General features: G+C 40.9%; 5 protein-coding genes across 7 annotated transcripts in view; 4 read left to right on the top strand and 1 right to left on the bottom strand.

Moving 5' to 3' along the window:
• The window catches only part of adam12b (ADAM metallopeptidase domain 12b), a 72,047-nt gene extending 70,009 nt beyond the window's left edge, over positions 1 to 2,038 (top strand). The window contains exon 23 of the mRNA XM_041049579.1: positions 128 to 2,038. Within this exon, the coding sequence (XP_040905513.1) occupies positions 128 to 179 (52 nt within the window). The 3' untranslated portion in view covers positions 180 to 2,038. The remainder of the gene's footprint in view (positions 1 to 127) is intronic.
• A 1,622-nt stretch (positions 2,039 to 3,660) lies between these two features.
• Positions 3,661 to 10,176, top strand: dhx32b (DEAH (Asp-Glu-Ala-His) box polypeptide 32b). Its single transcript, XM_041049580.1, has 11 exons — positions 3,661 to 4,137; positions 4,286 to 4,479; positions 5,077 to 5,452; positions 5,540 to 5,776; positions 5,971 to 6,064; positions 6,141 to 6,290; positions 7,134 to 7,325; positions 7,430 to 7,570; positions 7,713 to 7,903; positions 8,358 to 8,548; positions 9,178 to 10,176. The coding sequence occupies exons 1-11, from the start codon at positions 3,856 to 3,858 to the stop codon at positions 9,338 to 9,340; spliced, it is 2,211 nt and encodes a 736-aa protein (XP_040905514.1). The 5' UTR covers positions 3,661 to 3,855; the 3' UTR covers positions 9,341 to 10,176.
• edrf1 (erythroid differentiation regulatory factor 1) lies at positions 10,153 to 20,356 on the bottom strand. 2 transcript variants are annotated; one of them, XM_041049577.1, is made up of 25 exons: positions 19,845 to 20,356; positions 19,055 to 19,263; positions 18,777 to 18,843; positions 18,558 to 18,683; positions 18,293 to 18,417; positions 18,004 to 18,151; positions 17,708 to 17,809; positions 17,496 to 17,617; positions 16,993 to 17,104; positions 16,748 to 16,895; positions 16,535 to 16,646; positions 15,980 to 16,091; positions 15,346 to 15,621; positions 15,153 to 15,224; positions 14,896 to 15,043; positions 14,508 to 14,699; positions 14,086 to 14,286; positions 13,639 to 13,857; positions 13,195 to 13,421; positions 12,852 to 13,010; positions 12,595 to 12,744; positions 12,163 to 12,316; positions 11,466 to 11,581; positions 11,162 to 11,334; positions 10,153 to 11,062 (listed from the first exon to the last, which is right to left on the bottom strand). In XM_041049577.1, exons 1-25 carry the CDS (start codon positions 19,941 to 19,943, stop codon positions 10,903 to 10,905), a joined length of 3,729 nt encoding a protein of 1,242 aa, XP_040905511.1. In that variant the 5' UTR covers positions 19,944 to 20,356; the 3' UTR covers positions 10,153 to 10,902. The 2 variants fall into 2 exon arrangements, with proteins under 2 accessions (XP_040905511.1, XP_040905512.1); XM_041049578.1 differs by lacking the exons at positions 19,055 to 19,263; positions 19,845 to 20,356 and having other exon boundaries at positions 18,558 to 18,651.
• A 928-nt stretch (positions 20,357 to 21,284) lies between these two features.
• On the top strand, positions 21,285 to 24,579 carry si:ch1073-143l10.2 (uncharacterized protein LOC565165 homolog). 2 transcript variants are annotated; one of them, XM_041050255.1, is made up of 7 exons: positions 21,285 to 21,490; positions 21,581 to 21,644; positions 21,751 to 21,835; positions 22,191 to 22,264; positions 22,747 to 22,998; positions 23,130 to 23,251; positions 24,000 to 24,579. In XM_041050255.1, the coding sequence occupies exons 1-6, from the start codon at positions 21,403 to 21,405 to the stop codon at positions 23,212 to 23,214; spliced, it is 648 nt and encodes a 215-aa protein (XP_040906189.1). In that variant the 5' UTR covers positions 21,285 to 21,402; the 3' UTR covers positions 23,215 to 23,251; positions 24,000 to 24,579. The 2 variants fall into 2 exon arrangements, with proteins under 2 accessions (XP_040906189.1, XP_040906188.1); XM_041050254.1 differs by having other exon boundaries at positions 23,130 to 24,579.
• Positions 24,580 to 25,020: 441 nt separating this feature from the next.
• On the top strand, positions 25,021 to 26,041 carry tex36 (testis expressed 36). The gene is made up of 4 exons (XM_041050386.1): positions 25,021 to 25,071; positions 25,175 to 25,315; positions 25,533 to 25,607; positions 25,721 to 26,041. Exons 1-4 carry the CDS (start codon positions 25,021 to 25,023, stop codon positions 26,039 to 26,041), a joined length of 588 nt encoding a protein of 195 aa, XP_040906320.1.
• Positions 26,042 to 27,980: the final 1,939 nt, after the last annotated feature.

Genomic DNA, 27,980 nt, shown 5'->3' with positions numbered 1-27,980 from the left:
ATAATGTGAATATCAGTCAAATTGAAAATCAAGCATGTGTTGTGTTGTTGATTGGGAACAGTTACTGAATATTTTATCTTTACTGTCACTATGATGTTATGTATTTATGCTTCTGCTTACATTTCAGACCTGTGCCAGTGTTGCCCTACAGACCACCAAAGACTCATAAGGACTGCTGAGTTCTTGACGTCATGGACGAATAGATCTCCTGTTAACAGATGGAAACTTGCTTGATTTGCACTAATTACTGAGACTCTTTTAGACCTTTCGGACAATTGGAAGCGTCGCAGGGTTTCTAGTGAAAAGGGGGCTAACATCTCAGTGCTATGCCTCCAAAAGGTGCTTTGTTGTCCTCGCTCAGGTACCAATGAACTATTTATCTATTTAACTATTTAACTTCAGTATCACCAGTTTGTGCACAGGGCACTCCGATGAAGAGTGATTTTCCCCACAGAAAAGTTTCGAAAAGAAAGAAACAGTGTCATTTAGAATATTTCTTTTGCATTCTTTGGTGATTTTTATACTTTTTTTTTCTCAAATGCAATGCTGACTTTTTTTTTTTTTAATTAACTAGTGAAGTAGCTTGAATAATAGAACCACAAAAAAGTTTGTTTTTGGTCTTAAATGAGGATAATAAGGGAAATGGAGCACAACTTGGCAAGTTGTCAGCAAAGCTTTTGGGCCAAAGAGCAAAGTTATTTATTCAGTTTTTCACATTTTTATGATGTATTGAATACCAAGTACATCTTTTATATCCATGCCACCACGGTGCTAAAAAAAAAAAGATTAATCAAACCATTTTTTTTTCTTAAATACAGTACGGAAAATACAACAGTTTTCTAGCAGCATAATCTAAAAGCTGGATTGAAATAGCTGAACTTATATTAAAGCATCGGAGCAGCTCATTTTACAGTCTCACAGTCAAGTCTCTTTTATTTCCTTATAAGTTCACTCTCGCAGTAAAGTACAAACAGGAAAAGCGCTTTTCACACATTTTTGACACACTGCTCGCGGCATGTGTTGGACGCTCAGCATGTTCTCCCAATACTGGCAGACACTACAGAGCCTCAACAGATCTGACAGACTGATTGTGTTCCAGAGAATTACACCAACTCCAAATAATTCAACATTAACTCCGGTGTTTGTATGTTTAACATTTACGCTCACTTTGTCCTTGAGTGTGCGAGCCAAGTTGAATGACTTCAGCGCTGTGAGCTTTCCAAACTCCTCCTCGCCCATGTCCAACAAGATGTTTTACCATATCTGTCCCGTCCTTTTCTTTTTTCTCTCTTTTTTTTGCCTTCATAACATTCCATTTTGATTTTGTACTGCCTTGTTATTCTTGAACTCTGATTATACATGCACTCCCAGCATTGTTCATTAGATTCAGAGCTTGCCGTTGCACTTTGAGTTAGGCACTTTCCTTGATGTTATTCGTTGTTGACTTGCTGTTATACAAGGAGGGATTCAGCTGTTAAAAAACTTTACGGTGCAGTTCTTTTCCCTGTGTCAGTGTTCACTTTGGATAATGCATTCTGTATTTGCAGTGTATCCACTTGCAGTACTTGTCTTCTCACCACTGCAGAATGATTGAAGTCAGTAAAGCCCTGCATACCTGCATTGCATCCGTGTACATAAGAGGGCAAGTAATGCTTTTTTTTCTTGCTTTGGAAGTGTTCACGTGTTCAACGATCAGAGTAACTGCTCTCTGTTGGGAAAAAAAAAATTGTTAGTGGTGTGTCAGTTAGTCGTTAAATGTTTATGCCATTTGTAAATCCTAAATGTACGGTGTTTATTTGCATAACTGTAACATTGTAAAGTGTAAATATTGTATGTCAGTAATCATTTCTCTTCTTTTTATGTTCTTTTTTTACAAGCACAGTAAAATAAGAACTGCTTTGAGGCCGTTCACCGTTTACACTAGGTGGTGAAATCCTAGTGTATTTTGAAACTTTTAACCTATGAGTTGTAGGCCAGAGACAAATGTTTCAGGATAACATTTAAGCTGAGAGATTTGATTGATGAAATCAGAGCCAAATAAAACTGCCTTTATGACTGTTTACAGCAAGTTTTTTTTTTCATTCTCTCTCTGCTGAGCTTCAGAGAAGCTTTTTACAACTAAGCCTGTTAAAGAGATAAATAAGGGCTCATCAGGACCATTTGAAGAACATGAATAATTAACTGATTCTATAATAACTTTTTTGTTGTTGTTGTTTGTCTTTTACCCTCTTAGAGGATGAGTGTGCCTAAAGCTTGGTCTCCAAAATGCAGCCCACCTCATAAAGCCACCAGAAAGTCACCATGACAAACAAGGACTCTGATTATTTGGAAAATTCTCATATGGAAACTTATGAACTTGTATCAGAGTCATTCCAAATAACAACTACCAACAACAACAACACTTCTGCATACAAATGAGAAAACAATAAGAAAACTAAGTTGCTTTGCTCTCCTTTCTTCTTCAGCAGCCAACAAATACTGATTCTTAGTGCCTGAAAATGAAATGTCAGAAAAACACTTAAATTACTTTTTGCATGAAAGTGTATCACCAGTCTATTCATTACATGAGGGTCTCCTCTGCCAGAGCAATCTGTCCTCATTGTTCAACACTGCCACCTGTCAAACAACACTGGTCATTACAAAAACTGAAGCACTTCCCTCTCTACTTTAGTTTTTTTTTGTTGTTGTTGTTGCTAATGTTCTCCATCAAACCACAGGCTGAAGTTACCCTTGGGTCCTGATTAAGGATCAGCTCCCACTAACATTTATTAACTTAGACCGTGACTGGGAAGAAATGCAAAAACAGGAAATAACACTCACCTCTAAATCGTCCTTGGACTGATCTAAAAAACATGATCAAACTGAAAGAAAATGAATAGAGTCCATACCAGTATCTATAATCAGCTAAAAACTGTAAAAGTTTCTTCACACAACTGTGAAGAAAACACAAGCCACAGAATGGGAAGAATAGGAACAACAATTTTACAAGTTTTAAAAGTTACAACTTCAACACAATCCATGTGACATATTCAAATGTTTTCTTTTGTATGACCAAAAAAGTCCACACCCAAAGAGATTCAGTTCGCTATTACACGAGCTAAGCATCAAATCCTGCCACATAAGTGTCCCTGCTAATTTTAAGTTAAAGCATGATACATTATTTTTTTGTAACCTTTATTAAACACAGAGATCTCAGATCGGCAAGTTTTCATGTTGGAAAGTACAGAGAAGCCATAAACTGTTCAAAAATAAGCATAACAGGCCCATATTTCAAATATTGTTTTGATAAAGTGACAAAAGTAAAGCATTTTGTCTTAGTCTTTGATATGATTCTACAACTGAAAAACTACAGGCACAGCAGATATTTGTGCCAACCTTCATGGGCTCTTCGTTTTTTGGCACAATCGTTGGTTTTTGGATGTAGACATTAATCATTTCAGTTTGTCAACCACTGAGATAATTAATTCTTAAATTACCAAATTAAACCACAGCTGATGAATAAATGCATTTTACACTATGTACAGCTTGTGGCCTTTGCGTGTGAGCCAGTTCTCATTGTAAACACCAGACCCCTCTGAGTCCCTGCCCATCTATCTTTGTTCTCACACCAGTGTGTGTGTGTGTGTGTGTCTGTGTCTGTGTGTGTGTGTCATCTGTTGATGACCACACTTCTGTGGGATTAATGGCCACATGACAACCCTGGGCTGGCCGCCTAGTGAGCCTTTCATTTGGCTTCACTTGCAGAGGCGGTCTGTGTGCTGTCCAACAGTTTACTGAGAGCTGGAGGTTTCCAAACTTCATTCCTGTGGATCTCTAAATGAAGTCTAAACCGGACAGACCGAGAGCTCACTTGTGATGGCGCAGGACGTTACCAGTTTAACTGGAGAGGACCATTTTGAGGGGAAATCAGCCCTTTGTTCAGACGCAGACGCTTTGAGTCAAGGGGATAAAGAATATGATGACATTTTGGAGCTTAATCAGTTTGATGGGCTGCCTTATTCCTCCAGGTTTTACAAATTGCTGGAGGAAAGAAAAGAGCTGCCAGTGTGGAAAGCAAAATGTGAATTCATGGACACTTTGGCCAAAGGACAATTTGTTGTTGTCAGTGGTTCTGCTAAAACTGGGAGGAGTTCTCAAGTGAGTACTGTGGGCATTTGACACTTTAGATTGCACCACCATGGAAAATATTGCTCATTTCATTCATGCAATAGCTAACTGAACTTAGTTAAAGGGAAATATTCAAGCCGTCTTACTGTCAACTTGTCTCACTCTTATTTTGAAATAGATTCCACAGTGGTGCGCTGAATTCTGCTTGTCAGTCCAGTTCCAGCATGGCATGGTGGTTTGCACCCAGATTCAAGCGCAGCAGGCTGTAGATCTCGCCTTGAGAGTGGCTGATGAGATGGATGTCAACATTGGTCATGAAGTCGGATACAGCATCCGTTTGGAAACCTGCTGCACTACTGACACAGTCCTCAGGTATGTTAAAGCAGCTCTTCCTAAAGCAAGTGTATCCAGAGTTTCTCTCACTGCTACTTTCTCTTGGTAGTCCGCTTGCCGGGTTACAACATTGCACAGTCATGACACACACACAGCTAAATCACCCCGCCTTTTCTTATTCTCAAGAGAGAAGCGAACAAAAGGCTTGAGGGGGCTCTTTTCAGGGGCTCCTGCACAGCTGTCTGGCTCCCTGTGTGCCCATATGTCGCGCTCCCTCATGCGAGTCCCTCGTAAGTCAGCTGGGGGAATAAAGAAACTCAGCACATTGAGGGGAGGGCGACAAGATAAACAGGCAGCCGGCAAGTATGAACGGATCCACTCCCCAGACTAATTATCAGAGTAAATTACACTAATGGGGGCAAAGCTGAAGTGTAGACAAAGTGCCTTTCATTAAGATGCCATTCTGAGGTATGCTGAATGGATTTCCTGAATATACTGCTCTGTTATTTCAGCTCAGGGGCTTACAATTAAAGAAACGTGAGGATTTATTTCAGGTTTTTAGGAATACAGTCTGTGTCAAGTACCTCTGTGGATTCTCCTTCTTAATGTTAAGCATCATTGTATCACCCACCACAGGTACTGCACAGATGACATGCTGCTGAGAGAGATGATGTCAGACCCTTTGCTTGAGCACTACGGTGTGGTAGTTGTGGACCAGGCCCACCAGAGGACCGTAGCCACCGACGTACTCCAGGGTCTGCTGAAGGACATTGCCCTGCAGAGGCCAGAGTTCCGCGTGGTCCTCCTCACCTCCACTGAACCCGGCCCCAAGCAGCTGGCCCACTTCACTGGGTCCACGGTGCCTCTGATTCGCCTGGATAGCCCGGGTGCAGGGGAGGTGGTGCACAGCAGCACAGGTGACAGCTACTTCTGCTCTGCTCTCCGGCTGGTGCTGGAGATCCACCACTCTGAGGAGGAAGGAGATGTGGTTGTGTTTCTGGTGACTACACAGGTAAAAAGAAGCACTCTATGACGAATGAACACAACAGTGTGTGAATGTGTCTTCTTCTGACTTTCTTCTTTGTTCACTCTCTACCAGGAAATAGATCTAGCACATGATATCCTGTGTCATGAGGGACACAGTTTACCCCCTGATCTGGGTGAGCTCCTGCCTGTTGCTGTGCACCCTGGCCAAACTGGGAATCTACCAATCCTGGGGGAGGAGGACACCGGCCGGACCCGCAGAGTCTTCCTCACATCCAGCCCAAACGAGGACTTCTTCTGGGCTGTTAGATCAGTAGGCTTTGTCATTGATGCCGGGCTTGAGAAAAGATATGTAAGTCTCTAGTCCTGTATATTATACTATATTATCTGTATGCATTATATTTTAAATCTTCACCTGCACAATAACTAGCAACTACTGTCAGATAAATGTAGTGGAGGAAGAAATAAATTTGCCTCTGAAATGTAATGAAGTATTAATATTTGAGTAAATGTGCTTTGTTAAATTCGACCACTGTGTTGTTGCAGGTTTACAACCCCAGGATCAGAACAAACTCTGTCATCATTCAGCCAATCAGCACAGGTCAAGCCGAGAGTCGGAAACAGCTGGCGGGCCCCACAGGTGAGAAAACTGTTACTAGAACACTTCAATTCCCTGCTGCCACCCAGTCTCAACAACAGATCTTTCTATCCTGCAGGCAAGTGTTTTTGTCTGTACCCAGAGGACAGACAGCTCCCTGCCGAGATACGACCACATATTGTGGAATCTGACATCACTTCCACTGTGCTCTTCTTGAAGAGGATGGAGATCGCTGGGCTGGGCCACTGCAACTTTATCGACCGGCCAGGTGAGATTTACGTCAAGTGATAAAAATTAATAGAGAGAATATTTTTATGGTAGTTTGTACTGGATAAGCCCCTGTCGTTCTCTAAATTTCCTCAGTGATGAAAACATGAATTTTGGGTTCAGTCAGTCCGTTCCCTTTTGCTCCTGCAGACAGGAACTTTTTTTATTGGAGGTCAGTGAGCCGTGCCTGAGCTGAACTGACAGCTCCTGTTCCGCGAGCATCCTTTCAGAGCTGACCTGCTTCCGCGTGCTTTTGTTCCTACGGATTTATTCACCCCCACTAACAAACACAGACACACACACATTGAGCCTCTCATTAGTTGATTAGAGAGTAGGCATACTAGTGCTGGTGTGTGGGGGTGTAGATGATAACAGAGAACATCCAAGGTGGATGTTATTCTTTCCTTTGTCTCCGTCCCTGTCTCTGTGCCCGTGTCTCTTTTCCTTTCATTATGATGTTTATCGAAAAACATGTTTGTTGCAGAGACAGAGCAGAAAATCCCTTGTACGCCACAAAAGACTTCATTTTGTATAGTGATGCATGGCAGATATTGGTGAGGATTATGAAATCCTAATCTGCTGCTGCGTGCTAGTATACTGTAGGGGGGATTGTCCCAGTGGGTCACAATTTTGGATTACAGTTTACACAGCATGAAAACAGAAAAATAATCTCTAGAAATTTTTGGCCAAGTGTACTTATTTGTAATTAAAAATCTCAATTTAAATACCAGACAATCATAAAAACATTGTTTTTTTCTCTGCTGGATTTGGTTTTCACCCAGATTTTTAACCAATGTTTAATTTTGTAAACAAGGTATTTTATCCAAAACTCTTATCAATCCAGATCCTGGAGGCCTGATGCAGGCTTTGGAGGAGCTGGACTACCTGGCAGCTCTGGATAATGATGGTAACCTGTCTGAGATTGGTATCATCATGTCCGAGTTTCCCTTGGATCCCCAAATGGCCAAGACTCTGCTCGCTTCCTGTGAGTTTGACTGTGTCAGCGAGGTGGTCATCATTGCTGCCATGCTAACAGGTAACGTGTGCTGGCACATACATGTACAAAGCCATGTTTTCTGTTGTATCTTATCAGGTTAGGGCAAATTCCAAACATCACATTTGTCTTGTGGGTTTTTTCAGCACCAGTTTGCTTCACGGTTCCCTCTGTGGACCTGAGGCCAGAGGCGACACAGTGCCACATGAAGTTCCAGCACCCAGAGGGAGACCACTTCACCCTTATCAATATCTACAAGGCCTTTAAACAGTGCCAGCAGGACCCATGTAAGTTTAGAGAGTATCACCTACATGCACACAAACAAACAGATGCTGTGGAGATGGTTATGTTAGTGTCATGCCTGTGTCTTCATCACTGTTTCTGCCTTCCTGTAATCCTCTTTGGCTCTGTCCTCTCTTCCCTTGTTAGACTGTGATGTGGAGAAGTGGTGCCAGGATTTTTACCTGAACCACACTTCTCTGCTGATGGCTGACGCTCTTCGTACCGAGCTCACCGACACTCTGAAGAGGATCGAGCTGCCCGTCTCAGTGCCCGCCTTCGGTTCCCGAAGCAACACCGTCAGCATTAAGAGAGCCCTGCTGGCAGGTTTCTTCATGCAGGTCAGATACTTAACTTTATTATACCACTCAACAAAAAACACAGCAGATCAACAATGATAGCTTACATCAAACACACACTGCTCCTGAAGACTCTGAAAGGCTATTAAACTCCTCTAAGTGGAACAAATGCAGCAAAGTGGAGTGTGATTTAATCATGTGTAATTATAGTGTGATTTAGTTTCCACAATTAATGATCTTAGAACATAGACTTAATTAAATATTAATGTATTTCTGTTCATTTAGAATGTAGCTGAAAAAATATGCAGAAACCGTAATATAATGTTGCTTTTTAAGGGCCAATATTAATTAAAAATTGACTGAAAAGATTGACTGACATTGAGTTTGTCAGTCTTAAGATGCAATTATTATTATTAATTTTTTTTATGATACTCCCTTCTTCTTATGCTTATTTAAAAAAGTGACTCCGACTGTGTCTGGCTCTGTTCCCCTTCAGGTGGCACGAGATGTGGATGGATCAGGGAATTACTTCGTCATGACCCATAAGCATGTGGCACAGATTCATCCTATGTCTGGTTATGGAGCCAAGAGCCCCAAGCGGGGCCTGCCGGAGTGGGTGCTATTCCACGAGCATTCCTTCTCTGAGGACAACTGTCTCCGCACTGTTACCCACATAACACCGGAGGAGTAAGTCTCAGCCTTGTTGACATTTCGTTAATTTCAAGTTGAGCACTTGTTTCACAAATATGGTCAGTTTTCACATAACTGATCATATTTGCTTTAAAAGAACCAAGCAGACCACCCTCATGTCTCCGCATCAGAGGAGGCTTAAAAGTAATCAGGCAAACACATCTCCCTTTCGCTTTTGGACCAGATGTAAAGCCCCAGTTTAGCAGAGACTAGTCAGGCTGGTTCTGGAGGGAGGTATCATAATCCTGCTGGTTGGAGAGGGGATTATGGATTGCACAGATGCCTAGGAATGTGGAGCTGCAGCTTAATGGAGGGGGTCGGGGGGTGGGGGGAAAGCCCTGCAGCCTTTGTCATGCTCTCTTAGGCTCCACATCCTGAAATGTGTTGCCACTCAAATAATGTGAGGCCGGATATACTGTAAGTCTTCTCTCCAACAAAAGTGCCATTCAACACTAACTTGAACTGAAAACAAGTTTGCTAATTTGAAATATAATTTGCATCAATACATTCAACAAAAAAAATTGTTTGTTTCACTGAAATGACAGAGCGAGTGAGTCTGATGCACAAAACCTGTAACCCATTATTTGAAAGAGTTTTCCTTTTAACATTGTGTCCTCTCCAACCAGGTTCGTTCAGATGGCACCTCAGTACTACTTCTACAATCTACCGCCTAGTGAGAGCAAAGACATGCTCCAAGACATTTTGAACCACAGAGCTTCTCAATACCAAGAGGAGACACCTCCAACCTCCCAAGAGGACCAGACTAATGACCGCTGTGTCATACAGTGACTGACTGACCAGTATTACCAGTAAGCATGTATTGCACTACACTACACTCTACTGTACAGAATCACATTGTTTGGGTAGTTGTATAATTGATCATAATTTTTTTTGGAGGAGTTTCATTTGTGCCCTTCATCCACAGGTATCACGTTTGCTGTATTTTTCTTTGGTAGTTAAGCAAAGTTCTTCTGCTGATTTTCAGCATCTTTTTAATTTATATTTGCACTTAATCATCCTATTCAACAGAACAATCTGGTTACTAAATTACCAAGAATAATTCTCTCATGATTTAAAATGTCTACTTCATTTTTTTTTCCACTCCAGTGGGGTTTATAATTTAGATTCACACTACCCACATTTCACATCTTACCTTGAGTCACTGTCCAACACAGCACAGAGGGTCCAACCTGATTAATGAGGTGCAGGGACAGTTTGGGTCCCCCTGCAGCTCCATCCTTTGTGGATAGAGCTCAGTAACAGTGGAGTGACCCAGTTCACTGACACTGCATTAAAAAAATCATGTCCCCTCGTCAATGACTCAGGTTGAACGGTGCAGCAAGAACCAGATGCCAGAACCAACAGGCAACAGTATCATCCAACCCACTTAAAATTTTTCACTCTCAATTGTCTTTTTTAAGGAAAAGCAGCTGTGCACAGGTCATTTTGACAAATATCAGAATAAATAAACTGAAATAATAGCCTAGTATGTTAGATCATACTTCAGATTTGTTATCTATCCCACGCCAGCATTTCGAGATGCTTTAGGAGAAACATACAGTATTATGAGTGACAGAACATCTACAGAAAAACACTGCAAAAAAATTAAAAACCTTTTATTTTCATGTCACAGCAAACCATGCTGATATAAATTCACATTTATACATACAGCAATGTGGACAAACTAGCCTCTGAGTTTGCACTGAATGTTGGCAAACTATTGCACAATGTTGTTTTGGAAAGCAAATAACGCGTTTGAGCTTATTTAAGCTTGTCAGCCCTCAACCACACTTCAATCTTATTTTATTCACAGCATTTTTGGTATTATTGAATATCAAAAATACCAATGATATTAAACTTAATAATCATTTTTCTGAGCCTGTGCTTAACGATTTATCGCTTTTTAAGCCCTCATGTGTAGAAGTTGTATGTGATTATACCATCTTTGAAATTTTAGAAAAATTAAACAATCCAAGTGATGTTTGTTACACTCTGCAACAAATCCTACACAGAGGAGCTCCACATATGACCCATAACTGCTTAAGCAATAAGAAAATTAAATAATAATCTCTTAAATTTACAACAAAAATGTACAATTCACAATGTGTGATTCAAAGGTTAGAAAAAAATGAATTTGTTTTCAAGGCGCAGGAGGTGAAATTAGCTTTGAAACTGTAATTCAGAGCAGGACAGTGTTGCCTGAGGATGTGCCTGTTAATAATGATGTCTATTAGTCATTGTTTTCTGTCACAGCATTTTTGCGTAGTCAGTTGTCAAGTCTTCCCCAGAATGCAACTTGAATGTCCGGCGAGGTGCAGAGAGCAAAGTCAGAGTTTTGAGGGTCTTACTTATCATGAATGTGTGCCCGTGTCGTCACCTGTTTGTGGGGTCAACTGTTGCAGGAGTTCTATGTAGAGCCTGACACGGCTGAGGAGAGGTGCGTTTTTCTCAGCTCGCAGCAGCTTGGAGTACACATTCTTATAGGTTTTCAACAGCTCCTCATCCTTATTGCTGTAATAAACGCATCAAGAGTGAGCATATTGAAAGTTTAAAGGATATTAGATACACTTACAGCTAGATATACAATAAAGGTTTTAGATTCTTGCTCACCTTGGTTTCCGTTTCATCGTCGTCATCAGTTTGACGAGCTGCAGCAGCAGGAAGGAGAAACTTGGCTCAAACACACCAATTAGCTTCATCACTTCCTCGAGGTTCAGTCCTGAGGTGGGACCACTGGCCACATCAGGAGACTCTGCTGATTCAGCAGGGCCTTTTTCACTCAACTACGGCACGAAAGGATAAGGAAAAGATACTGTGGGTGGCAGTGTGTCAACAAGAAGGGGCAACTGAACAAAGCTTTGTGAAAATGAATGAGCATAAGAGAGCATTTTCCACCTGCTACTCTGAGACGTACCTCTGTCTGCTCCTCCAGCAGCTCTTTATGAATCAGCTGGAAAGCATGGCGAGTTTCTGTCATGATCTCTAAAGCTCCGGTGAGGCTCTTCAGCTTAGCCGCGCTGCTGCTCTGACCTGTGGAAACACAATATGAAACATTACAGCAAGAGGATGTGGACAGCAATTCTATTATGTTCTCTTTTAATAAAACCAGACATAGCTGCCTTCGGGAGGCAGGTTCAAAAGATGTGTAATGCAACAAAGCTGTGCTTTCAGCCATATTTTTCCCCAGTGGTTTTCAGTGATGTTACAGAGACAAAGTTTTACTACTAATCTATTTTGTTAGGGAAAAGATTTATTTTTAAAGCTGCTGGGGTGGACTCCTTAAATACTTTGTTTGTCAAACATTTCATTATTTTATGTTGGAAGGATAATGAAAGCTGAAATAATGACATTTAAAAACACTTGGGTGAAAGGTGGGAGCTGAAGCTTTGTAAAATATGTGTAAGACAGTAGTTTAATATATTTGTTTGTAAATATAAACTGCTCCAGCATTTCCTTTTCTATATCCTTAAATGTCTGTTTCCTTATTTAGGTTGTTGGGTTGGATGATTATACTGTATGTTGTATGTTTTGTGTTGAGTATAAATCTGTTTTTAGTGTGATTTTTTGTGTGTTTTTGTTCATAAAAAGGGGAGAAATGACTAGTTCCTCACCTGCCATAGTAAATTCAGCAAAGGCCACCCTCTCCAGAAGCGTGCGGAGCAGCTCGCAGGGTGCATCTTTGAGGCTGAGGAATAAACAAACAGCCTTGCTGTAGTGAAGCTCTGCCAGGCTCCGATGCTGCTTCCTCAAGTGTTCATCCCCCACCTGGTACACAATTACAGCCAGAAACACAGACTTCCTTTAGTGTGTATCATACTATGATAAGTACAAAATACAGGCATCCCATCACCAGTGATTCTATGCCAGTCAGTCTGTAGTTCCTTTTCCAAACAGAAAATAAAACATTTATCTATTGGCATAATTAAAAACAAGTCTGCTCAGAGTGAGCTAAGACACATGAATCATTAGTACAAAAAGCAAACAGATATTCAGCATAAAGAAATAGATTTTACATTACTGTAGGATTTTACATGATCTCCTACCTGGTTGCGGAAGCAGCTGTGGTACATAGAGGCCAGGCGATGGTGGATGGTGGCAGCTCTGTACTGGTAGAGGGGCTGACGAGCCGACTCAGTCTGGAGGTCACAGTACTTGAGGGATTTCATCATGGCCTCAGTCACTTCCCGCTCAATCTGGGAAAAATTGTGAAACATGGACTTTTAGAAGATATAAACGTTCAGAGTTACACTTCATTTAGATTATTTGTTCACTACTATGTGAGACAAAAGTGCAAACACACCTGCTCCTGGGCCTTTCTGGACAGTGGGGCATAGTCCTGCAGAAGTGTAGCCAGGGTGAAATAGGTGGTGGACAACTCCCAGTTTACACTGTCCCACACTGCTGGGTGGTTCTCTCGGCTCGCCAGTGACTTCATAGCCCGCAAGTAGTAGTCTATGGCCTGGGTTAAAATTAGATGAAGATAATGAATGAATTAATAGCGGGATAAGGAAGGGTCAGGATGTAGTAGGATTGAAAAGCAACAGATAGAGATCAACAAGATTGCAAAAGTACCAACAGTTTTCCATTGCTTCAGTGTGAATGTTCAGTGAAGAATTTAAGACATAAAGGGTTTGACATGGCACCTTGTTGTAGTAGAGGGCCTCTTCAGGTGAGAATTCCCCTCTGTTCTGGTCGGCAGAGATAGCACAGTGGGCCTGAGCACAGATTCTCATCAGCCTGCCAGTGTTACACAGAAGCAAAGCTGTGTTGGTGCTGTCCCTGATGGCTTCAAAGTCCTTCATGCCTTTCTCAAAGAAGGCGAAGCTTTTCTTCCACATCTCCTGCTCTGCTACAGACACCGACTTCTTTACTGGAGGGGAAGAAAGAGAAGCCCAGTTCAACACAGCAATATGAACAGACAAGGTAAGTACAACAATATAAAATGAGTGGGGTTTTTGAAGTTGGGTTTGGTTCATTTTTTTTTACTCATCCAAGTGCAGTGAATGCTCTATGAATGCTCTATGTCACTAGCCAGTATTCTGTAAAATTATACTGGTCACTACAGTTATTATAGTTGAAGTTTGTACCTTCTTTCTCAGTCTGCATGGCTGCAGCCTGGTTCATATAGTACACTCCCATCTCGTTGCGGATGTTTCCCAGCCGTTTGAGCACTTGAGCCAGCTGATCTGAGGCACGGTCTTTCAAAGCCTCCGACACGAGCAGTTCGTACGCTGCCTCGTAGCACTTACTGCTAACAAACAACTGGTACTCCGGGTCCATGGCCAGGTCTGTTGCCATGTTGAAGGCTAATGGGTAGAGAGTAAAAGAATTGACAAACTGCAGGATCAATGACAACTTGAAAAGAATAGTAGGATATTTTATTGGTGGAACTGACATGGATAAGATGACACTGTAGACTATTTATGGAGCAGACCTTTATGTGTTTACCAACACCTCTAATTTCAATACATGTGGCAAGAAAGCCGGACACCGTGATTTAAGATTTGTATGATTATCTGTCTTTAGTGACTCACCCTGGCAGCTGCTCTCTCGGTGTAAGCTGTGCAGGATCTCCTGGTCCTCTTTGGTCTGGTAGCTGTACTCCTCCAGGTAAGCTGCTCTGTTGCTGGCATTCTGGGCCAACATCAGCTGGATGTCCCCACACAGAGACAGGCACTGGCTGTGAAACTGCAGCACCTGTGGGTGCAGTGTATCGCTCACTGAGCAATAGGCATCTGGAGGAAACAGTAGGGGAAGTGGGAAAGAGAAATAAAAGTTTAATTACAACATTGCCTCACAAAATGATGATGTACTGATGTATTAAGAGAAAAGGAAAAAAGAGAAATGGATTTTTTCCACCAGCACATTTTTTTTTTTGCATTATTAGCTTGTTCCATTCTCTTATCAATTCTTATTTGATTTCTTAATAAATTTGTGGTGAGTTTAATAACCTTACCATAGCACTGCAGGGATAGCTTGATGTAGCGTAAGGCTCGCCCATACTTTAGCAAGTTAGTGGCTGCATCGGACAGGACGTAGTAGGCCTTGGAGGCTTTGAGGAAGAGTTGCAGCTTCATGCGGTGCTGCCACGAGCCTGGGATCATCCCTGAGCGTGTCGGGTGCTTCTGGTCTGCCTGCAAGGGCCCCGCTGGTGACACACACATTATGGGAGACCAAGAGAAAGACACATGCAAGGTCATAAGATGAAAACAGTCCCTCTTTGTCAGAAAAACACTTGAAACTAATCAGATCTTACTCACAGCGTATGCGATAAAGCTTACTGTTTTCCTGTTTTCCTATGCAGTGTTTTATAGTTATCCTTTGAAATAATGGCTGAAACTGACCTCTTTCAAGAAGAAGAGAGAGGCCTTTCTCTGCAGAGCAGGCTCCAATAGCACTTCTGTCCTCATATTTGAGAGGAATGGGTGTGTTAGGGTCTGCAGCTGGGAGATCACTCTCCTTCTTAATACTGCCATCCACTGCCTTCAGGCCCTGTGTTGTACATTACAGAGGTTACTAACTGGCAGATGACAAATTTCATGGCACAAGTCATGTTAGCATTGTATGTACGCTAAATTTATAACATCATGCAGAGACTCGCCTTTAGCACATAGCAGAGGACATGCCTGCATCTCTCCTCCTTGTCTTGAGAAACAGGGAAAGCACAACTTGGCTGCAGAGATTGAAGAAAGGAAGATTATTTATTTTTAATGTTTCTCATATTCTCTCCCCACTCTCTCCCTTTAGGTCTGTGTAGAGGAGTGGGCAGGAAAAACATTTAGTGAGGCACTCACTCTGATCTGGTGAGTGGATTTGTATTTCTCCGGGACCGACAGCTCCCCCACAGAGCGGATCACAGCCACGGCTTTACTATCATCTTGTGAGGTGGAGCAGTTACTGTAGGAGCTGTTCTCATCGCTGTCCTCCGTCAGCTCCTCATCTTCCTCCCTGTCTTCGTCGCTGTAGCTGTCCTCTGAGCCACCAGCCCTGAGCGACTCCCCTCCATCTTCTTCAGGGGGCTCATCGAGCTGGAACAGCTCTGACAGCATGTAGTGGGCTGAGGCAATGATCTGAGCACACAGGGGATAGAGGGGATCAGGACTGGAGTCAGGTTCAATCAAATCTAAATGCATTCTCAGATTTAATAGTGATTTCACTTTTTGCTTTCTCTGTTGTTTGAATATAAATACTACGCTTATTATACTAATTTATAATCAAAGACTGAACTCATTAAGACATATGATGACTAATCAAAGTATTTAAAGAAGGATTCTTCTGTCTGTATTACCTATCAGTTGACCTGGCAGCTCATTCTTCAAATGAAGGGTCTGGGTTTAAGTCCAGTCCAGGACTTTTGTTTCATGTCCTCTCCTCTTCCTCTAATTCTTTCCTTCCTCTATCTAATTGTAATTTAGAATTTGTTCTTACCTGGGGATGCCTCTCCTGATCCAGAAGTTTGACGCAGTTTAAAAGCAGAGTTCTGATTGTGCCGTAGTGCTTTCTGTTTTGCCTCCCCTTCAGCATCAAGTTGCTGGCAACTCTGCACCACAAAGCATAAAATAGACAAGAACTCATTACAGTTTTGCACATTTTGAATGCTAATCACGATTTAATGGCTCACTTGTAAAATGTTATTTTATTTTAACAGGTCAAATTAAAAATGGCCAATTTAATCATTTTACCATTTTAAATGATTTCATATTCATTGTATTTTTAAATATTCAACAACATGATCCTGTTTAAATGGTCAGTTTGACTCTTTAGGCTGCCTACTACTTCCACTTAAACTGACTGAACCTGAAATCCAACTATAAATTTATAGATTTGGACTTGACCAAATATTGTAAAATCATAAAAATAGATATTAAATCTACTATCTATACTAAATCTTTGCAGTCCTGGAGGTCAACAAAATGTAATTACAACTGTAGGAATCCTGAAGCACAAAGTTGCTCCTGTCCCGAGTCTGTCCCAGGTACTTACTTGTACAGTAACACAGCCACAGGAAGAGTGAAGGGATTCTGACATTTCTCTTCTTCAGCCTCCTCACACAGAGTAGTAAGATCATAAAGCTTCACAATGTCGCTCCCACTAGCTGTGGGTTCAAGAAATAAAATGAGAAGCCATCAAGTTAGACAGGCCCATAGCATACAGGGCAAGTACAGACTGAGGAATTCTTGTTCATCTGTCTCCCACCTTTGAAAAGCCAGTAGGTGTGACCCTCTTTGGTACAGTTGGACTTGAGGAAGGACAGGATATTCTGAGCGATGTCTTTCACCACCCTCGTGGAGAAAGTCGAGTTCTCCAGATGAGGGATGTCCTCTGTCTTTATCATCTCGTATTTCTGCAAAAAATCAACAATATTAAAACAATTTTACTGCCAATTTTAAAATGACAGTTTATACAATGAAAATACTGGACAAAAGTCAGCAGCAATTTACCTGAACAATGCCGTTAACGTGAAAACACATGACCAGTTCTGGGACATTGCACATCAGATTGTCGAGCCAGTAGTCAATACCTGTCAGAATGTTGATTGGTTTATTGTTGTCCCTGAAAAACACAGAAAGAAAGACAAAGAATAAGGGAACATGTGGGCAAGAATAATCTTGTTAGACTGCTGTATAATTCTGATGAGGCTGCAGCATCCAAAATTAACTTTCCAGTTCATCTCCTGAGGTCAGCTAAACTAACCTGCCAGAAACTATTTCTACCATCCATCACTGTGCATAGACATACTGTACGTCACCATTCCTATCTTCTAGTCATTTTCTGTGCACATTTGCAGTATCTTGGTGACACAGACATGTAATGTATGATGACAACACAAGGTCACAGAATCATAAAGTGAAATACAATTAAAATTCTAGGAACACATTATCATTTTCTCTCTCTAAATGAGCATAAATTTTCTGGATGGGAGCAAATGGATTCAAATTCCAACCTGAGTCTCAGACTGACGGCAGGATAGCGACCACCTCCAAAAATTGGCATGTTGGACCCAACCAGCATGTGGATATCCTCGAATGTCCACATGATATTTCGCACAAAGTCATTTCTTAAACCCTGTCAAACAAGTAACATCAAAATATATATTAGGCATAAGCTACCAAATGCAGTCATATACCATTGAGTAAAAGTAAAAGGTTGTAATACCTGGCTATTCTCCCCTTCGTTGAACAGTGTAGGGAGGTTTTGCTCTTTGGGTACAGATGTCACTTGGCCCAAAGCAAACTTGCTGTCCACAGAAACACTTTCCTGCATATGTTACAGTAGTAATAATGTCAGTGAAAAGCATTACAAACCAAAGCCCTCACTTACATCAAGGTTAGCAGTGACTGAAGAGATACTTTAAATCTACAAACACCAGTCACTTATTTGCTAAAACATTTCCTCTCATTAAGTACAGAAAGTTGTGATCACACAAAAGGTAATTTCACAGTTTTTTGTACCTGCTTGGGAGCATCTGATTCTTCTGCGTCAGAGGGTGTGCTGGTGAAGGTGGTGGGCCATGAAGAGCTGAACTGCTCTGCCCCATTCTCCTCCTCCCCTTCATTCAGGTTGTCTGGTACAGGCTCTGCAGCCCCATCACCATTTATACTGCAGGAAACACAGGGATGGAGTCAAAGTGGTGACAGAAGAGGGCTAAGAAAGATGCACCTTTCAATGAAGTGTGACCTAACTCTAATGGTAAATTCTACATATTCTTTTTCCAAATTCAAGTAACAACAATTAACTCACCTGTAGTAGAGGAACTTTGACAGGATTGCTTTCTGATACCAGTGCTCCTTACTCTTCTTTTTCCTCTGCCATTTCTGATCTATTAGCCGCTGATAAAACTCTTTTAGCCACGTCCAATCTCCGGTCTACAAAACACACATAGCAAGGAGAATGAAATCGCTTAAACCACTTACAGTCATGAAGAACTTTTAAAAACTTGGCACAAGAATTATTGAAAGGGAAAAGGGACTATCTTTGATTTGTAAAATTAAAATCCCCCCTGTACCTGAGAAGACCTCATGAAGAGCTCTTGAATGTCCAGCTCATCCAAAAGCAGGGTCCTGCCTACGCGGTGAACGGCCATGCTGACGTGGGACTTGCTGTAGGGAATTTTCAAAAGCTTCTTGATGTTCTGAATTTGACAGAAAATAATGTTAACATTAGCTGTATGTGTATGTTTCAGAAACAAAGAAAGAAACGTTAGCTTTGCAACAGCTCCACAAACCTCTGAGTCTGACACTACGTCAACATCATCCCCGATGCAATCAATGAAGTCGTAGGCCATCCCAAAACTACAAAAGAAGAAAAGGAATTTAATTACAACTGTTTTCAAATGGAGATAGGGATTAGAGTCCAGTAGCATCAGTATTCATGGTTTACCCACTGATAACCACAGTATTAATCTATCTGATTTAGGATTATTAGCACTTTCAGTTATGCCATGAGATGTTATCCAGTGCTTCTTGTAGTAGTAATGTAATAATGTTTCTCATGATGTTATACCTGGAAAAAGGCTTGCTCTTGCTGCTGGACCCTAATATAGTGGTGCCAGCAGTGCCCAGCTGGGGGTTTTCTCTCAGCCAGTTGGCAGGAGGCAGCTTCAGGTCTGTCTTCTCCTGAAGCAAGGCATAGCTGGTAGGAGGTGGGGCAGCAGAGTATTTGACCACGGCACAGCTCTTAATTTCCGTGTTGCATGAGCATACTGCCGAGTCCTACAAAATAACATAAAGCGTGATGTTGTATCATTCTGTCATAGTAGAGGTATCAAGCTGCAATCAACAGTTATTTTCATTTTCAATATGCATGACAATTATTTTCTTTGATAACCAATTCATTGTCTAGTCTATAAAATGTCATAAAGTTGTAAAAACTGGAAACTGACCAATATCGGCATTTGAGAAGCTGGTACCAGAGAATTCTTATCAACTCTGCTTTTAAAAATTACTTAAATTATTAATCAGTAATCAAAATTGTTGCAAATTAACTGTCTCTCAAACAACAAATTGATTAATTAACAGGTAATGGCTGAGCAGTGGCTGGTCTCTGGTTATGTGAAGATAAATAATGAAAATGTCATGTACAGCTGTGGTCAAGAGGGCCCAGGGGCCCCCAAGGTGGTTAATCTAGCCCTGCTTCTACATGAGGCTTTGGCTGGAAAACGTTTTGCAGTGATTTTTATGAATCTATAAACAACTATAGCAAACCGGCGTGTAGAAAGACACCTTGGTTATCATTTAGTTTCATGCATAAACTATGTTTTTAACCTTGTTCTGTGATCAGTCTGGTTACTTACATGTTTGCTGTTTTCACCTATGCAGGTAGGGCCACATATTTCTTCCTTTGCATTTTCCAAGGGGATCGCAGGCTCTCTGTCCCCAGCTGATGCGCTCATACTGGACACACGACCGTCAATCCATCAAACACTGGCGATTTCTTAGCATCTAGACCACCTGTCCATTGCTCGGTTAACTCATGGACAATATGTACATTACCCAGATGACAGACGGGACAGGTCTGTTATGTCGATAAAGTTTCTGATGTCTCTAGTTTGCTTCGCTAGCTTGACAGGCTAGCTCCTTCAAAGAGCAATGCTAAATCGTAGAGTTGTAGGAAAAAATGAAAACAAGAAAGGGCTGTTACACAGCACTGTTATTAAATTAAATCCAAGCGACAGTCACATGAGAGACCGCTGTGGCTTTGTTAACCTCGGAAATGTTTACCCCGTATTCTACTAGTTACATGACCCTGGAGCCTCTCTCCATCCTGCACACGTTAGTGCGAGCAATTAGCGAACAACTTCCTGTTCCACCTACAAAGCTCATCTTCTTTCTTTTTAACCATGGAAATTACGCCGCATTTTAGGGAAAATGTAAAAGAGACTTTTTAATAGTTGGAAACGCTGAATATTAGCTTATGTTACGGAAAATATTTCAGCAACAGCGACTTATCGAGAAACATTAATGAACCGGAAGTACTTTCAGAACTGGCAGGTCCTCTTTGTAGAAAAGTTGAGCACATTCTGGATCTGACGTCTTTTATTTTGAAATTTACTGACAAGCCGTTGTTGACTAATCGCCTGTACCACTGCCTGTTCTCGCCACTGTTTCTGTAAACTCTTGATTTTAAGTCTAAATTGACCATTGATTTTCTGCGACTTTATTCTTCTACTGCACTTCATTTTGAAGGCAAATATTGTGCTTATCATTCCACTACATTTATTTTACAACTTTAGTCACTAACTGCTGTGGACATCCAGATTATTAATACAAAATTGTGAAAATTACCCCCACCTTTACCAGCTAAGGAGGTAGGGGTGCTTACACATTAAATCATAAATAAATACGGTTCATTCTGTCTGATGAGTACTTTGATACTTTTAGTATATTTTGATGCTAATACTTACTAGATACTAACTCTTAAATGCAGTTGTTTTTTTATATGTAACAAAGTGGCATTGCTTCTTTTACATAAGTAAATATCTGAATACTTATTCCACCAGTGTTAATATGTTAAATGAATTATTATTATTTATTACAGTAACAACAACAACAGTATTAATAATATCTTGTTTTGTATACGAAAATCCTTTTTCTGAATTATGTTATGTTATGTTGTGCAGGGGATGGGATCATGCTCAGAGGTTATATAGAGCAGGGGAATGTCAAGCTGCCTGCCGACTGAACAGGGAGGAGCTCTGAAACTTTGCGGGTGGTTCATTCCATGCTGATGGCTACATTTTAACAGTCATTCCGCCGTCGACCAAAATCAAGTGAGAGCGGAAAACGACGCCAACCCGCCGCTGTGGGACATTTTGGGGACCGTGAACGTCACACAAGTTCGTGTTTGTCACAATGGAAAGCTGGAAGAGTCACGTGCGCGCTCGACTGCTACGGAGAGACCAAACTGAAAAACTCCCCTTTGCTGGCGTGTTCACAAGCTGTAAGATGAATATTTTTATATCTCAGTGTTTGCAATGATGATGTTCTCACTGTCTGAGCCTATAAGGACATTTGCCTGTTTTTCTTTTAGTGTCTCAGCTGGAAGAACGTTTCGAAATTCGCAAACAAGTTTTGGATGATGTTCATTCCAAGAGGTTATGCAAATTTTCACTTAACCAGCATCTGGCCTTTCTGTTGATCCTGATGTATAAAACTTTAAAAACCAAAATTTTAAATCCCTACACTGATTTTTATTTTCAGTTTAGAACGAGGTGGAATGGAAGTTGGAAAAAACACCAGACTCCTTCAACTCCAACTGAGAGAGAGTGAACACTTGGCAGAGAAGGTGAGATAAATGAAGAGTAATGATTACACCGTGGCACGAGCCTCCAGCTATAAGAAAGAAGTTTAAGCTGTTATTTAACTATATAAGCTACAACATTTTGCACAAATATTTATTGTACACCTCAGGCATACATCTGTTAATTAGAAAATAAATTAATTGATAGCTTTAGGCTTAAGCTTGTAAAACAAGCATAAGCCTGCAAGGGAAGTCAGTAAGTTAGATTACAGCAGGAAAAAAAAACTGGCCTGCAGGATCCTTCTTTGGTTACTGTGTGCAGGTGTTGACCTATGAGCTTGTGAGGTTCTCCCATTATCCACCACTCAATCAATTTATCCTTTGCTTCTTGTCTCGACAGCTCTCTCAGACTGTCTCTGACCTGACTGCTGTCCTGTATCTGAAAGAAGGTGAACTGCAGTACTGGAATTCACGGTAATTTGAAGTTTTTAGAACACCACTGTCAGTGGACAGTGTCAGTGTCATCAGAGTATGCTCCCTGCTTTCTTTTAACACAACAAAGTATAATCATAAGAAACATATGTGTTGGCCTGTTCATATTGTTTCTTGGGTCCCATTTAGGCACAATATGAAAATTATTCGGAATTTATTATTTAGCAGTACTTTCTCAAAGTCAGGGAGTGGGTTCAGTGAAAATATTATCGAAGTGGTCCAAATAAAAGACAGTATTTTTTCTGGAACTTAGATTCATCTTATATTCAAGGACTAGGCAGTTTTGTGTTTACAACATCAGATGTTCTTTTTGAATGGAGAGAGTACTGACGTTGCTCCTGTATTTGACAATCAACAAGGTTAGATCATACAGTGACAGCAGAACATCTAAAAGTGTGAAGTAATAATACTACAAGGTGATCAAAGGTAGAATAAATCAAAATGTCATTACTTGTCTGCTTCAGTGTATCCCAGTACCGTCAAGAGGCCCATACTCTGGCTAAAGGTAGGAACACCCTGAAGGCAACCCTTTCAGAACTGGAGTTCACCTTAGAGTGTCAGTCGAAAGAGTTGGCAGCTCTGCAAGCAGAGCAGAAAGGACTAAAGGAAGCGATGGCACAGGCTAGGAGAGAAAAAGAGGAACTCTTACAGCGATGGATGGAGGAGAAGAGGGAGGAGGCAGACAGGCTGAATAAGTACAACGACACACAAGAAAGGTAAGAAAAGTAAATATGCAATTATGGTATTTGACTTATAAACCTTAAAATATGAATATACTAATTTTGAATGATAAAATAACCACAGTTTTGGAGATTTTAAGTTGTCCGTGATTACTGCCTTTCATCAGGTTGCATCGTTTGACAAAACAACTCAAGAAGCATCTCCATAGGGAAATGGGAAAAGAGTATGTTCCAGCATTGACGAGCCCCTGAAGTGGTAAAACAGAAACGTCTCCATCAGTTATTCAGAGTAAGAATCAGCATTCTCTTTGAAATATTACTGCTTAATGCAAGTAAAATGGCTGTCTCTTAATTTAATGACATTAATTCACCTCAGTGCTGCACACATGGATCCTCTTAGGTACCAAGAGCCTTCATCAAGGCCAGTATTTTTACCTTCTTAATGAAGAGGGCCTGGTTGATGAGGTCAAGACAAAACGAGCTTTTTAACAGTGTTAGCAGAGTGTTTAACTGTTTAACCTTCATCAAATAACTCAGTGGGATTCCATAGTGGTGGAGGGAGTATTGAGATCCTTTACTTAACAAGAAATATGAATACCATTACAAGTGAAGTCCTGCAATGAAAATCTTTCCTCTTTAACTATAATCAGGAAAATATACTTAACGTATTAAAAGAAAGGCGTACTTAGTGCAGAAGAATGGCCCCTGTGACTGTGTTATATCATTAGATTATTGTTACTCATGCATTAATGTGTAAAGAACATTTTCCTGTCGCAGCTGTTTGAGGTGGAGCTAGTTTTTAATTATTTTATATAAGGCTGCAACTAATGACTATTTTCATTACGGCATAAAATGCAGATTAAATGACACCTTCAAATTGATGGCCTCAGTATCTCTAAAACACTGCCTAGTGCCCTTGTCAGGATCCTCAAAATAATATTGTGTAGAAGGAATGGATGGAAACCTTCTTACCTCTGTGTGGAATGTAACCTAAAGCATGTAATGCAGCCTTTTTGTCATGCTTATCTTGTCCTCAGGGATCAATAATACAACAGATATACACCAGGGCTACTCAGACCACAACAAGGTCTCAACTGTGGCAAATGTTTAACATTCCCATGGGATTCTGGAGGCGACATTTCCACAGTGCTTGACGTTGAAGTACTAATTGCCCATTCAGTATGTAATGCTAGGACTATGACCAAGGAGTGACTGTTTGAAACTAGAAGTGCAAGGAGAAATGTTTTCTCATCTGTCTTTTTTTAACTTACCTAAAGTGATTTAAAGATCCACCATATCCTCTAATAATATTGTTAAATGTAGATTTTGTTAGAGTACGTAATTTTACATTTACTTCTTTAACTAAAGTCACCCTTTACTTTCACTTTGTCTTGATTGACTCCCCTCAGTAAAGAATTTTTAATCTGTTTTTCAGTCAAGCCTTGCTATTAGTGTCTGTGTGCTCATTTTCAACTTTTAACTATGTTTAATTGCACAGAAAATCTTGTGATTCACTTACACTTGCTAGGTCAAGAAGTGTATCCGAAAAGAATTTAATAACCTTACCTAAGCTTACATTTTAATGTGTTTTAAAATAACATCTCTTATTAAAAATTGAAAAACCAAACTCTATCCCTGATGAATATGTTGTTCTATTGTTTTGAAAAATAAAGTCACTTGTAAGCTAATCCTGTTTGTTTTTTAAGTGAATTACCTCTGTCATCCATCAGAGGAAGATTTTCTCCTTGTAACTCTCAAACACATGACCACATTGGTGGAGCACATCAGTTTAACGGCATTTTGGCTGCAAATTTTTTTCTTTTTGGTTTTTTTTTTTTTTTTTGGTTTTTTTTGTTTTGTTTTGTTTTTTGGCAGAATTCTAGTTCCTCATCTCCATGGCAAATTGAGCTTTCAGGTTTCAGATTTCAGGTTGGTTGTTTGTAGCATGTTTCCATAGTCACCAGTGTTTGCATTTACCTAGTTGTTAAGTTGGACTGCATGTCTGTGTATGTGTGTGGTGTAGTGGTGAAAGTGCTCAAGATCTTAAAGTGTATCAAAATGGTAAAAGGTGGAAAGCGATATTCTTCAATGAGCAATGATGGCAAATGGGTAAGAAATTCTTGATTTTTTTAAATCACATAATTAGAACAGAGTATTACAAATTGTAACACTCAAACCTGCAAAGTGTAATTAGCTTGTATTTTCTTCACAGTTTGCTCATTCAGTTTTACCAGAAAATGAGACAAGGAATCGTGGGACTTGTACAAGCACTGGGATCATGCTGACTCAGGTTAAATCATCATTGCCTGAGGCTCTGAACTTTGAGCGCTATCCTAAATGGAAACCTCAGCAGGTGTGTATGTACAGTAGAAAATGGGGTGTTTGGCATGACTGTTTTCTTTTTTTCCCACCACAGTACTGTCATGGCCAAGGGGCTTTGGAAGATTTCAATGCACGTCCTATCAAAGCACCTCTGCTAAGAAAGAAACTGCCTCCTCATCTTATCTGTATTCAGCTGTGTTAGACTGTCCTCACAACAGGAGTTTATAGCTTTATAGCTTTCTTCACAGAAATCCAGAGAGTATCCATTCTCAGACCATGACAACAAGCATTCCTTAAAAGACAACATCTCTGTCTTTACTCATGTGAGTTCGAAGAGAAATTCAGGGCATAATGAAACTTTAAGATCTATCACCATATTACAGCTTGAAAGGAAACCATATCTCCTCTGTATCCGTGTCATGTTGGTGTACTGCAGGGTGTGGGACGCAGGAAATGTCTTGATGATCGCAGACAGCACAACTCCCACTTCTGCCTGTGCCAGGATGGAGCTGACAGCAGCACTGCAGAGAGTGGGGGGAACCTCACAGCCTACCAGACTGACTTTATGGCGAAGCAGGCTGTTAATGTTCCAAACAGCACCAGAAGGTTCCCCCGCAACCACAAGCAGAAGTCTGCAGAGGCAGCTTTAGGACAGGCAGGGGAGCAATTGATGTGGTTTGGACGACACGACTCTGACCTCCCGGAGACCCTGCAAGTGCTGGCAGCTACCAACAGCTCAGCATCTTCCAGGCCCTAAGGTACTCCTACATTTAAGGCACTAGATGGCATCACTGAGAGGACATAGTACAGCTGGATCTGGCTTTCAAATAAAGAACTGAATTAGAAACATCAGATGGCATTTTGTCTAGTTTTGAGAGTTTTTTGACAGCTGTATTCCAGACAGAGAAACCTTCCAAACAAGGTTTTATTCCACAACAACCCTAATTAGACTAGAAAGTGGACTGTTAATAATCTGCTTATAATACAAATGTAACTTTCGGTGCAATCAAATTACTCTTTCAGTTATGTTATTAACATATCTAACAGAGCGCTCCACTGATTGGGCATCACACTTGGGAGATGCACAAAACAAAGACAAAGCAGCAGAGGCTGAGGTATACAGACTTTTTAATCAATAGAGCCTACATTTCCCATAATGCAGCTCAAATGTATCCTTTGATAGACCTTCTTCAAAAAGTCTAGCATAAGTACAAAGTAGGGTAAAAATGGGTACCTAAAAACAATCGGCCTATGGACTGTCATGGTTTTATTTATAACAGAACCTACAGTGGGATCCCTGTGAAGACTGTTAGGGGTTCACAGTTTAGCCAGCAGAGGGCAGCAGGTCTGCATCATTTGCTGAGTTATCAGTTGGCCTGAGGATCCACTGAGCTGTTCAACAGCCAAGTTGTGTGAGAAATGTAATAACCAAAACCCCTGTGTAATGTGCATGCTCTGGGAGGGAAAATGTGGGGGGAAATAATTAGAAAAATAATCCAGCTATTTTTATTCAATGCATATCAACATGAAGACATTAAATTAGAGCATGTGAAATAAATTAAGCTTGATTTGAGTCATAATGCATGGGTTTGTTTCACCCCTGGGGATGAAAGGGATGGATACATGTGTGTGTGTCGCCCATGCAAGAGAGGAGGAAGCGTGGGAGCGAATGACAGAGAGCACTGCTCGGAGAAAAGCACTTAAGTGAAAAGTATCCCCAACCGCTCTCTCCAATAGCTGATGTTTTCTCCAGAGTATGCTCTGACCAGCTGCTTTCTTTCTTTAAGTACTCATTGGGGAGATGGGTTTTTCTCACAAGCTTTCTTTCAGCTGTAGTAATTAGCTGATCCACATACAGCGCCGACCTTGTAGGAGTTGTTTCACTTTTAAAATGCCGAAGTAGATCTCACAGTTTCTATATAGCAAGACAAGAAAGCTGAGAGACATTTGTCTGGAACAGCCGCCCTTTGTGATTTCACTGTGAGATTATCTCACACATCGCTGCCAAAAAAACTGATCCTTGGATGCAGGTGCACGAATGACACCAAGCTACAAGGCGCAGGGTTTTATAATGACCGTATCTTTGATAAAACAGAGAGAAAAAAAAACAGGTGCACAGATGAAAAAAGAGGGTTACCAGCTCTATTTTAACCCTTTCCTTGCCATGTCACTGAAACAGAAGCCTACTGTGTGTAGCTGGTAAACATTTTTGGTGGTCAGATCATACCTTAATTAATCTAAAACACTTTTTAAAAAGGTGAGGTGGTGTTGACGAGAGGGGAGGAAGTGTTTATTACTGGAAAACACCTGTGCTTGTGTTTGGTTGATTCTGTCTGGCGCCGACCGGTTGTCTGCCACCTCTGTCCCTGTGGGTGCAGTTTGCAGACTACACTTTATTTTGGACTCGCCACAACTTGAACAACTCCTCCGCACAGAAGCCACAAACACTCCATAATCTGAAACTCTCATTAGCTCTGTCAGAATAGAAGCAAGGCTTTAACTCTTAGAAGAGGTTACAGAAACGGTGTGTCAGTCATTAGTCAGTATGTGGTGGTGTGTACTGTATGTACATGCCACATTAAGTGAGATGTGTGTGTTGTATCATGTAGAGGCGAGTATATGTAAATACAGTTTCTTGGTGGAATATCAAATCTTCTCCCAAGGACAAAAGACACATCCCAGTAAACAAGCATTCA

The sequence above is a fragment of the Toxotes jaculatrix genome, chromosome 11, assembly GCF_017976425.1.
Source record: "Toxotes jaculatrix isolate fToxJac2 chromosome 11, fToxJac2.pri, whole genome shotgun sequence".
NCBI lineage: Eukaryota > Metazoa > Chordata > Actinopteri > Toxotidae > Toxotes > Toxotes jaculatrix.
Note: the sequence above shows the minus strand (reverse complement) of the source record. Positions and strands in the feature narration are given on the sequence as shown.